This window comes from Haliotis asinina, chromosome 10, assembly GCF_037392515.1.
Source record: "Haliotis asinina isolate JCU_RB_2024 chromosome 10, JCU_Hal_asi_v2, whole genome shotgun sequence".
NCBI classification, from domain to species: domain Eukaryota; kingdom Metazoa; phylum Mollusca; class Gastropoda; order Lepetellida; family Haliotidae; genus Haliotis; species Haliotis asinina.
The window spans coordinates 1396365-1409511 of record NC_090289.1 but is presented as its reverse complement, the minus strand read 5'-3'; the positions used below and the strand labels follow the sequence as shown (position 1 = coordinate 1409511).

Here is a 13147-nt window from a genome sequence, read left to right as displayed (position 1 = left end):
ACATGAGGCATCCTTGTTTTAGTCCACGATTCATCGGAAACGAGGAGATTTTGAACCCATTCACTAGAACACAACACTGAACGTCTTTCGAGAAGTGTCCGGGTGATCCTGCGCAGGATCCTGCTCGTCCATTAAAGACCGCGTTTTACGTCGTCAAGTCTTCCGAACGCAATTGCACACATCGATTTTAGCGCTAAGACTATTGCACGCCTGTATAAAGTATGGGACTTACAATCACCGTTGTTCCACGATCGCTGTGCGTAAGTGTTCACGTGTATTTCACATTCTTGCACAGGGACAAGGGGGGTTACTTCTCAGTGTTGTTAATTTGATGAAAAGTAAATATTAGTAACGTATAAGTCAAGTCTCATCCAAACAAAGACAGTGTGTTAGATAACTATTATACCTATCTCTACGTGCAGCAGTAGGTTCATACCTATGATATTTAATCTCTAATATTTAACAACATCAGTATCAATTGGGGCCATCTGTTCATCGGGGAAATCCGGCTTGTGGAGGAAATGTTGGAAGAAAATAGTTTTCAAACAATGAATAGCATAAATCCACATGTTTAAATATCACGTTAATTTTCCTGATGTTGGTAAAAAATATCAAACCATATTTTGCTAACGTATAACGAAATTATTAAACATGTGAGAAATTAAACATTCCAGCACAGATTTTGAGATGGTCCCCGGCTGACCACATGTATCAGGCACATGCGTAATTGCTGATGGAACGTGTGGTCATATTTTATACATGAACGGACGGCGAGCTACTAGCACTGTCAGAGGCTGCTGCAGCCAGCGACACTCGCCAGAGATTCCACACACGATAAAGGTATGTTCAGCTTCAGACATTTTTCCTGGTCGTTTGTCATTCTGAAGACACAGAAGAATTATACATTGATGACGCGTTTGAACCAGCTGAATTCCCTATCTGTAAATGTGTTGAAAACAACCCCAAATTTTCATTATATTATTAATATACCCACAACTGGCAAATCATTGAAACAAATATTGCTTATAACAACAGCCAATAGGTCAGTCCTCTATCAAGTGGATGATGTACTGTGGACTAGCTAATCTAGATATACCAGTTTCTGAAAGTCAGTGATTTAATGGGCACATCAATTCTGGACAACTTAAATGTTTGCCTTTATGCTTGCCTTATTCTGATAGTGTGGGTTTGAAGCCTGCTCTCAATACAACAAGCATACCAACATTTGTACTTGACTGAGAAGTGTGATTCCGAATGCAAATGTAAGAAACATTACATATGACCACTTTCTAAATGATTTTCTGGACTCACACTTGGACTCAAGTGTGTGATACAAAAAGTATAGGATGTACATGCATCTGTAATACATTACAGGGTGTACTTAGAAATACCTCTCTAATACACTACAGGATGTACATATGTAAGTAATACACTACAGGGTGTACGTCTATGGACCGTCTGTAATACACTACAGGGTGAACGTATATGGACCGTCTGTAATACACTACAGGGTGTACGTATATGGACCGTCTGTAATACACTACAGGGTGAACGTATATGGACCGTCTGTAATACACTACAGGGTGTACGTATATGGACCGTCTGTAATACACTACAGGGTGTACGTATATGGACCGTCTGTAATACACTACAGGGTGTACGTATATGGACCGTCTGTAATACGGTCAGTTTATGGTAAACAATGTTGACAGATGAATATAGGTAACACTGGAAACGTTCCGATTATATATCAATTATGATCTAAAACAGATTCGTCCCTTGGTTCACATCCGTTCCTGATTGTGAAATACGTAACTCGAACTGCCTGCCAGCTGATAATGGCGTGACAGCACATAACGCCTGGCCTACTGATCACATGGACAGCTCATCACGTCACGCACCACCTCTGCTATAAACATTACTTATTTATCCCGAGTATCGTAAGCTGATGGCCAGCGCTGTGGATATGAACATGCCCTCAGTTCTCACAGACAATATTAACTCTGTATATAGGTGCAATCCGAGCTAGTTTATGCGGAGCGTAGGTGGGTGGCGGGTAGTTTTATATCTGTGTTAACATTTCATAGTTAAAAACATACAATAGCAAAAACCTAGAACATAATTATACATTTCTATTCATTTCTTTGCATTCAAAGTTAAAAACAAGTAAACAGTCACACTGGGTATACTAAAAGGTAAAGACAAGCCTTTAGAGCTGATCTGAAGATAGTTGTTGCCAATAGCGATCCGATAATTGATACATGTTCTCGGGCAATATGCGCCTGTAATCTTGTAAAGAATGGCTATCAACACTACAGCTTACCCCGTGTAAATGTATCTATATCATTTGATTGTTTCATATTGTTTCATAATGTGTATGTTAGACAGATGTTTCTCCTTGTCAACTGTTTCTAAAATAGAAACACGATAAACTTTGAACTGAAAGAGATAGATGAACATAGAGAATCTTCTGGATTTCACCTTCTTTACTCTTTGACAGAAGAAATCTAGAACACTGTTTATGTTCATCAAACAGCATCTTCTAAAATGCCAGTCAAGAATTTGAAAGAGAAAGTTTGAATCCGAACGAATCACGAGAGCAGGATATGCCATGACTGAGCACAGCCAACTGAATCCAACATGGCAGTAAACACGAAGCAATCCTGCCCTTAAATGTTTACTGGGTACTCTAAAAGCCGGATCCATTAGCAGCAGTAGTATTTCCATAGCAACGCATTTTCCGTAATTGTTATGCATGATTGCAGAAACTCAGTATGTTCCTGTCAACTAGCCCATGGTCAGTTAGCATGATGACCATCAATATTTGGTCTTTCACCGCTCTATGGAATCTATTATTCCACACCGATTGTTCTGCGGCGTTTTCAATGCAGAGTTAATGCTCGAATGTTCTCGAAAGGGAGCCCTTAATTCTCATGTCGACCTTATCACCGAGGTAAGGTCAAACACAACTATGGCACTTGTTTTGGGGGGCTTGAGAGTCTAATGATACTACCAGAGGGGTAGTTGAGGGGGTGGGACCCGGGTAGGCGATGGCCAGTTCCATGCTAGAGTTGAACCTGGGGCATCAGCTGACTCTCCCACAATCAGTGTTGACTTGAACAATAACGGGGTAAGAGAATTTCTGTTGCAACGTCTATCGATTCACTCTCTATGCAATAGAAGCAACCCATTGCCATTGACATAGCGTACTCCGACCAAGGTCAAACAGTTCTGCCTCCATCGTGCTACCAGTCAGTCAGATTTCAGAGCCTTAATTGCATGTATTTCATGTATTTGTTTAGACAAACGTACCGGAGGGCAAAGGTGACAATGCTGATGTTTGAAACTTACTGACATTTGAAGTATGTGCAGTATATGAGGATACAGGTAATTTGGTACGACCAGCTGGTCAGTTTTCGCAACGTAAAAACAAAAGTTAGACCAGGTAGTCAAGACAGATCAGGAAGTAAGATAGACCAGGGTATCAAGATCGACCAGTGTGTAAAGACAGACAAGGGGGTGAGATAGCCAGGGGTGTCAAGATACACCAGTGTGTAAAAACAGACAAGGGAGTAAGATAGCCAGGGGTGTCAAGATAGACAAGGAAGAAAGGTAGAACGAGGTGTCAAAATAGACCATGGTGTCAAGATAGGCCAGAGTGACAAGATAATGACAATGTATGAGTGTCACGGTGGACCATTGTGCCACGACAGACCAGGGCGTTAGATAAGAGTGCCAAAGAGTGTCACGGTAGACCACAATGTCAAGAGAGACAAGGGATAGACCGTTGTGTCAAGACAGACAGGGGAGTAAGATAGACTATTGTGTCACGATAGATCAGGGCGATACACAGACCAGGAAGTAAGATAGACCAGGATGTCAAGATAGACATGAGTGTCTCGTTAGACAATTGCGTCACGATAGACCAGGGCGCTAGATAGACAAGGGTGTCAAGATAGACCAGGGCGTTAGATAGACAAGGGTGTCAAGATAGACAATTGTGTCACGATAGACCAGAGAGTCAGGATAGATCTAAGTGTGAAGACAAACAGTGATAGATCACTGTGTCAAGACAGACCAAGGAGTAAGATAGACAAAGGTGCCAAGATAGACCAGGCTAATAGGTAATATTTTTCAAATCGCCAACAAACCCTCTCCGACAAGACCATGTACCTGATCATACAGAATGACGCCACTGTTAAACTTGAACCTCCACACTGGAAGACCCGACGTATCATGACCATCCAGAATGACACCACTGTTACACTTGAACCTCCACACTGGAAGACCCGACGTATCATGATCATCCAGAATGACACCACTGTTATACTTGAACCTCCACACTGGAAGACCCGACGTATCATGATCATCCAGAATGACACCACTGTTATACTTGAACCTCTACACTGGAAGACCCGACGTATCATGATCATCCAGATGTCCTTAGCAGCGAATTTAAACATCGGGGAAAACTCCTCACAGTGGTTATCCTGCCTTCCAAGTCTTCAAAAACAATCACAAAGACCCCATGACTTCCAAACCAAGACTCAAACCCACCCCTGTGAACGTCGCTCTATACAATGAAAAACAAGTTGTCATCCATACAGTTGTGTGTTTCGTGTGATCAGAATTTCTGTTCCTGTTGGCAAAATCAAAACAGGTAAAAGAAACAAGTATAGTCAATGGTCGATTATGGCGACGTATCTCACGTGTGTTTTATAGTTGTGTTTCACACCCTAGGTTGTTCCTATGCCTGTTTTCAGCCAGGAAACGCTTGAATATTAAGATTTGTGATTACATGGTCAAAGATAGCTGCCCATGTGTATCCTGTCCGGCAGTGAGAACACCAGTTCAGTTTCAATAAACAATGTTGTACTTTAGATATATTTCAAAAGATAAATTTTGGTGTTTTTTCTGTTCTTACAAGAAAATGTCTCTAAATATAAACACCCACGTTAACATACGCAACAAAGCGTGTAAAAAAACACCTGTGTCTTTGTGAATACAAGGAATACAAACAGTAGTAGAGGCTTCACGTCGAGACGGCGATGGCTGTGCTACCTGTACGGCTGCTATTAATTTATCTAAATCAAATATATGCATATACACTGCTCAGAAAGAACTAAACGATCGAACGCTTGTGTTTGTCTTGTAGCCAGCTGTTATATTTCACCGTTGTCCTGTTCAGTGTAAATCACTCCGAGGGGTGTCTGCCTAAGATGTTAATGTTTTAGATGTCCGTCTCGCCACTGTGCAGGAGACGTGACTGACACCCCTTCTTTGCTGTGGACATAGACCTGCTCCATATTCGTTGTTACATGAAATACAGACAACAATCCCAAATCAAAAACAAACGTGAGTAATTTTATAAAATATTTTCGACTATAAATATTTGAGTTTTTGCACTATTTAAGATTTTGCACTATTCTGCTATTGATTTCTGGCCACCGGCCTCGGTATTTGGTTTTTTTTCATAGTAACAATTTGTCAGTAACATAAATGATACATTAATATATATTCTCAATTATGTGACGTATGCATATACCGCTGTTCGTGTCAGTACTGAACGTGTTCCTTTGTGAGATGTCACAGATCCCCAGATCGTTTTCACAAAATGGCGGTCAGGGGTCTGTAATAGGCATTACGCTTCAAGATTGCGTAATTTATTTTATTAAATCGTAATTTAATCGCGTAAATTATGGTTGGTTAAAACTGTGATTCGCCTCGGTATGTAAACGATACGGATAATCTTTTCAATAAGCACTGAATTCACTTTACAATGAATTATGTTTCAAAGTATTTCGGGAAGGGTAATGTGTTTTATGATATTACAATGTACATCAGCTTCCCAGAGTGAATTGTGTGGCCTGTCACAGCTTTGATGTCCACTTACCACACTCTGTATCAGCTCTGATCACTAGACCTGCTGTCGGGGTAATGTACCGTGTCTAGTCGGCTTGGAATACTGTTGTGTATTTACCGATTATGGTCTATAGCATCACTGTAGGCGTGGTGCGTCGCCTAATAGAAAGACTTAGGTATATGGACCAGGCAAGGACTCGCTAATAGTTGGTGGATAGCATCAGCAAATGAAACTGGAAAATTAGCTTGAAACATTAGGTAGAGATCACGAATGTTTCTTTGGATATAAATATGAAATTGTATGCCCAAAACCAGTATCACCCATTCGGGTACTGGTCTCACTGCTTTGCACGTGTACACAAGAGCTGCCCTTGGTATCTGATATTTAAATCAACGCCTATCGACCATTAACCGGATAACATCGTCTGAATCGCCGAGGACCGTGATGCGCTGGCGTCGAACCTAGGTACCACACTGGTAAGTCACAGTCAATAGGCATTTCAAAATATTTACGCTTATCATTTCGAAAATAATGTCCAAACATCAGGTGGGTACTTTCTTTTCTTCGTCAGTGTACGTGTTGGGAGGGGGTTAAATCCGAGAAATCCACCAGTGAAAAACCGCCATGATATCTCGTGGTGCTGTGTCTACATGAGGAATGTAGCGGCTGACGTAACATGTCATCGGCCAGCTGTATGTCGAGTAGTGGTCAGTGAGCCTGTCACCTCCTGGCAACACGATGCGTCTACTCCCTAGAACTCACGTTCTGGCCAGCTTCCCGGGACTGTGGCGGGACTGCGACTGACGATTCCTCCATCTCCATATTTGCAGATGCATCTCGGCTGAGACAGTCCGCGTGTCGCCACAAGTCGCTGGGGGAGGTCCGACGATGCGTACTGGGAGGGAACTGACCAAAGCTTCTTGTGCTGGGCTCTGATGACACATCACACTCGGTGTTCGGCGATGAAGTTCAAGCAAAGAAACTTCTTTTTGTGGTAAGTTGTGCAAACTGCTGGTGTGTATCTCGTGATTGCGGATTTACCGCTGAACGTTGGCGTGGGGATTGGGGTTTATGTCGATATAAGGAGTGAGTGAGCGAGTCTCGTTTTACGGCGGCTTTAGCAATATTCCAGCAGTATATCAAGGCGGGGAACACGATGTGGGGAATCAACCCCGCGGCTTGGTCTTCGGCGTTACGAGCAAACGCTTCAATTGCTAGGCTACCTCCACCGCCCCCGATGTAAGAATTGTTTTATGATATGGTTCCAGACGATCCAGGCTTAAACGAATACGTAATTCGAACGTACAAATAGCACGTCCTGGAGGGCAAGGGAGGTAAATTTTCATTGAGAAGCGTTACGTAACTGGTGCCTTTTAGAGACTGAGGTTGGGTTTATTTTGTTTAAGTCGTTTGAACAGAATTTGTGAGCGTGATACGTATATGAGATGTTTTGCAATCACATTAAAATCAGAACCTGTTTCCTGATATGATTCTCTGTCGTCGGTACGTCTGTCTACATCTCCACTGAAGGAGGTACCAGGTGATCACTAAACAGTCTTTAAGGATCAGTCAAAAGACAAGATCTTGAGTCAGATCTTGATATCAAACCCTTCCCCCGTGGTTGAAAAGAACTCCCAGAGATCACATGCAGTACGAACCAGATAAAAATGGTGTGCGCGAATGTCCACATTCGCGATTTGGTAAGCTGTGTTCTGATTGGTCAATCTGAAAGGTTTGTTAAGACTCAGTAGTGGAGTGTGACGAAAAGTACTGAGGCTAAGTTTACTTAGACTGGTTAGAGTTACAATATAATTTTCTGTCGAGTTCAGGCCTCCGATAGTCCGTGGGACTTGTTCTGAGGTTAGGGGTTCCATAAAAACACCCCAACCTTACAGATCACACCGTGCAGACGGAGAAGGTGGCAGGGTGTTACAGATCACACCGCGCAGACGGAGAAGGTGGCAGGGTGTTACAGATCACACCGCGCAGACGGAGAGGGTGGTCGGGTGTTACAGATCACACCGTGTAGACGGAGAGGGTGGCAGGGTGTTACAGATCACACCGCGCAGACGGAGAAGGTGGCACGGTGTTACAGATCACACCGTGCAGACGGAGAAGGTGGCAGGGTGTTACAGATCACACCGCGCAGACGGAGAAGGTGGCAGGGTGTTACAGATCACACCGCGCAGACGGAGAGGGTGGCAGGGTGTTACAGATCACACCGTGTAGACGGAGAGGGTGGCAGCAGACGGAGAAGGTGGCAGGGTGTTACAGATCACACCGCGCAGACGGAGAGGGTGGCAGGGTGTTACAGATCACACCGTGTAGACGGAGAGGGTGACAGGGTGTTACAGATCACACCGCGCAGACAGACAAGGTGGCAGGGTGTTACAGATCACACCGCGCAGACGGAGAAGGTGGCAGGGTGTTACAGATCATACTGCGCAGACGGAGAGGGTGGCAGGGTGTTACAGATCACACCGCGCAGACGGAGAAGGTGGCAGGGTGTTACAGATCACACCGCGCAGACGGAGAAGGTGGCAGGGTGTTACAGATCACACCGTGCCGACGGAGAAGGTGGCAGGGTGTTACAGATCACACCGCGCAGACGGACAAGGTGGCAGGGTGTTACAGATCACACCGCGCAGACGGAGAAGGTGGCAGGGTGTGTAGAAAGAGAAGGTGGCAGGGTGTTACAGATCAAACCGCGCAGACGGAGAAGGTGGCAGGGTGTTACAGATCAAACCGCCCAGACGGACAAGGTGGCAGGGTGTTACAGATCAAACCGCGCAGACGGAGAAGGTGGCCGGGTGTTACAGATCACACCGCGCAGACGGAGAAGGTGGCAGGGTGTTACAGATCACACCGCGCAGACGGAGAAGGTGGCAGGGTGTTACAGATCACAACGCGCAGACGGAGAAGGTTGCAGGGTGTTACAGATCACACCGCGCAGACGGAGAAGGTGGCAGGGTGTTACAGATCACACCGCGCAGACGGACAAGGTGGCAGGGTGTTACAGATCACACCGCGCAGACGGAGAAGGTGGCAGGGTGTTACAGATCACACCGCGCAGACGGAGAAGGTGGCACGGTGTTACAGATCACACCGTGCAGACGGAGAAGGTGGCAGGGTGTTACAGATCACACCGCGCAGACGGACAAGGTGGCAGGGTGTTGCAGATCACACCGCGCAGACGGAGAAGGTGGCAGGGTGTGTAGAAAGAGAAGGTGGCAGGGTGTTACAGATCAAACCGCGCAGACGGAGAAGGTGGCAGGGTGTTACAGATCAAACCGCGCAGACGGACAAGGTGGCAGGGTGTTACAGATCAAACCGCGCAGACGGAGAAGGTGGCAGGGTGTTACAGATCACACCGCGCAGACGGAGAAGGTGGCACGGTGTTACAGATCACACCGTGCAGACGGAGAAGGTGGCAGGGTGTTACAGATCACACCGCGCAGACGGACAAGGTGGCAGGGTGTTACAGATCACACCGCGCAGACGGAGAAGGTGGCAGGGTGTGTAGAAAGAGAAGGTGGCAGGGTGTTACAGATCAAACCGCGCAGACGGAGAAGGTGGCAGGGTGTTACAGATCAAACCGCGCAGACGGACAAGGTGGCAGGGTGTTACAGATCAAACCGCGCAGACGGAGAAGGTGGCAGGGTGTTACAGATCACACCGCGCAGACGGAGAAGGTGGCAGGGTGTTACAGATCACACCGCGCAGACGGAGAAGGTGGCAGGGTGTTACAGATCACACCGCGCAGACGGACAAGGTGGCAGGGTGTTACAGATCACACCGCGCAGACGGAGAAGGTGGCAGGGTGTTACAGATCACACCCCGCAGACGGAGAAGGTGGCAGGGTGTTACAGATCACACCGCGCAGACGGACAAGGTGGCAGGGTGTTACAGATCACACCGCGCAGACGGAGAAGGTGGCAGGGTGTTACAGATCACACCGCGCAGACGGAGAAGGTGGCAGGGTGTTACAGACACTTCGAGATAGATGTATTCAGCCCATAATGGTTTCATTGATCGTATCGTCTTTCGCTTGACATGTCAAGCAACAACAATTCTAGATCAGTCCATCGTTACGTACTGGTCGAAGTAGTTAATGAATAGCATATTCTTATATTTCTATAAACTACATGTAATGTCAACTGGTATTCAATAACGTAGGTATATATTTCCAATGTGCACATTCTGCTTTGAGTTGAATGCACCCTTACTGTGTCTAATGTTATTGTTGTCAGGTTCTCAGCGCTGACCTGCAGTTTCGGGGGTGTGGTGTTTCTGATTGGTCGGAATTACACGGCTACGGTGCCTGTTCTTGAGACTTACAACTTCGTCAACGGCGATCCAGTACGAGTGGAGTTCCGGCCAAGATGGCCGACCAAATGCCACCCTGTCACTAAACTTGCCTTCCTGAAAGTTCACAAAGCTGGAAGTTCTACAGTGGCCAACATTATTCAGAGATTTGGTTTCACCAGGAATCTCAACTTCGTTGTGCCAAGAAAACCGTTTCACACATCTGCATACAATTACATTGGGCACCGCGGGGATAGCGTATCCAGAGACAATATTCTCCCCCCACCCCTTGGGGAGACTTATGACATTCTGTGGAACCACGTGACCTATAACCATAATGCATTTCGTGATGTCATGCCCAAGGAGACGCGCTACATTTCAATACTCAGGGAGCCCTTTGATCAATTTGTGTCGGCGTTTGAATATTACGTGTTGGTTGGAAGGCGTAGAAACGTGACTCTGCAACAACATAGCAACCCCCTGGCGGCTTACCTGGACAACGAGAAGCCAGCCAGTTTAAGGGTGAACCGGATCCGCAATTCCCAGTCCAACGATATGGGCTTCGAATTTCCGGCGTTGACAAATAGAACGGCAGCGATGACGTACATAAGCCAAATCGAGAATGACTTCGACTTGGTTATGCTCATGGAGTACTTCGACGAATCTTTGGTACTTCTGAAACGCATCCTGTGCTGGAGTTTAAAAGACATACTATATTTCCTTCACAACAAGAATACCAGAAGGCAACACTGGATGTTCTCGCAAGAACATTACAAGAAACATCAGAACCTATCCAGGGCAGACTATGATCTATATACGCATTTCAGGAAGGTGTTCTGGAAAAAGGTTTGGAGTCAAGGGTCAGATTTTTTTGACGAAGTGCGGTATTTTAAACAGTTATTGATTCAGCTTCGAGACTACTGCGTTGTGGGTCGGACGTTGGAAGTCCCTGCCAGTAGGTGGGGAGATGGTTTTGTTGTAGATAACAGAGACTGTTTTTATATGAAAATTTCGGAACTTGCTTTCTTCGACCGGATTATTAATGCCACGCATGCAAAAATATCTGCCCAAACAAACTCATTCCATAGACCTTACTGAGCGTCTGCTCGTGAAGCGAGAGTTTGGTGAATGCCACACAGCACGGAGCAGTACTGTAGTTCCGGTGAACAGTATTCCACATGCACTATCAGTTACATGGGTGTTTTGAAAGGGTGACTCTTGTAAATTCCTGATGCACAGCAACAACATCAGGGGGTGTGTGGGGGTATTTCTAAAAAACAATATTTAATTATCGCAATGACACCAAAGTCTGTTGCAAAACCTTTCGCCGAGGTCTCGGCCTTTCGCCATGAATTTTCCTGAACGCTCATAACAGGAGATAACTCGGGAAGGGCTTAGTTTTTGATTATGATGAAAATGTTCGAACTGGGGGTTTTGTTAAATGACTGGTGAATTGAAAATTGAAAAACAACACACACACACACAAATAAGAAATTATGGCAACAATTTCATTGCTCCGTCCATAGCCTATTCAGAATTGTATACGCCAACTCTAAAATTTCGACTAATCAGAATTCGACAATTTTATTTTTATCTTAAGGTTAAGAAGGAGCAGTATTCCCGTTATTTCACGTTGTGTCAGTTTAATGTGAGACACTAGACTGAAGGGGTGCATGATACATGGTGAGACACCCCAACATCGTTATGGTATTGACAGACCAGGGTGCAATGAGGGAAAGTAGAAGCAGGTGGGCATTTTGCACACTGGGTTTATCATATTGTACATGCGGTAACATATGGTGGGCGGTATACATGCGTACAGAGAGCATGGAGTGTACATTTTTCATGAATATTAAAGAATGGATATACAAACTGACAACTATTGTATGAGCGGTGACGGTAACAACCGTGATGGAGCGACTGTTTCGGCGTTATTTTGTATTTGTTAAATATTTAAAGTAGCTATTTTCCAGCTATAGTAAATAGTTTATAAATAACACAATCTGGGCCATCGAGTTTATGAGACATCGTGGAGATGGTCTTGGACAGTCTCTGGCCATGCAGACAACTGACACTTGTCCCCCAGCAGGATCCCAACAGTCAAGTTTAACGCTTTATTTGTGGCTGAATGGCGTCCACGTGAAACTACCCGTGTGTTTGTCTACATTAGAGTCAGAGACAGATGGTGATAACTCCAGGCTGTCAGGTGTAAAACCACATTAACATATCCCATATTCAAACAACTACGACGACTCAGTCCACAGTGTATCACATCTCACACAGACCCTTCAACTTCACACATACGTCTATGTTTGTTATGCGACAGTCAGTATGTGTGAGATTCGAAAGGTGCTACACGGGCCCTAAGTTGCTGTCCTCAAGAAGATCCACTTTCACCATATCTCTTCACACCTTGCGTTGAAATTTTAGCAATAATATGGAATTTTGCAGACATGAAAGGAGTACATTACATAATGTCGAAAACTTACTCAATTAGCTGGCCTATGACACTAACTGATGCATCTGAACGCTCTCTGCAAGCAGTGCTTCGGGTTTTAACGTTTTTTACCCGTTTTTTCGGGGTTGGAAGTAAATACAGACAACACTAGAATTATATGGATCGACTCTAAACAACGATAAAGATTAAAACTGTCGAAATTTGAATCTAAATTAACTAAAATTTTATTTAGATTTTGAAGAAATGGATGGCCTTATCTATAAAGATACAAAGAGACAGCGGAACCCGATGTCAATCTGGTCTATAAGACATCTCGCTCCCTGGGGGAGCAAGACTTCAATCGACAATCATTCCCACACTAAATCATCTCTTCGCTTCCATCCGAACTCCTCCGGCGAAAGTCACAGATGCCTTTCAAATATTTCAAGTTTATATGGAGAAATAAAATCGATAAAGTTAAATGCGATCAACTCATATGTAATGTTGAAGATGGCAGTCTGAACGCACCGAATATAAATGAG

General features: G+C 44.8%; 1 protein-coding gene across 1 annotated transcript; it reads left to right on the top strand.

The window, feature by feature from the left end:
* The first annotated feature begins 6693 nt into the window (after nt 1-6693).
* LOC137298901 (galactosylceramide sulfotransferase-like) lies at nt 6694-12040 on the top strand. Its single transcript, XM_067831267.1, has 2 exons — nt 6694-6857; nt 10114-12040. Exons 1-2 carry the CDS (start codon nt 6799-6801, stop codon nt 11264-11266), a joined length of 1212 nt encoding a protein of 403 aa, XP_067687368.1. The 5' UTR covers nt 6694-6798; the 3' UTR covers nt 11267-12040.
* Nucleotides 12041-13147: the final 1107 nt, after the last annotated feature.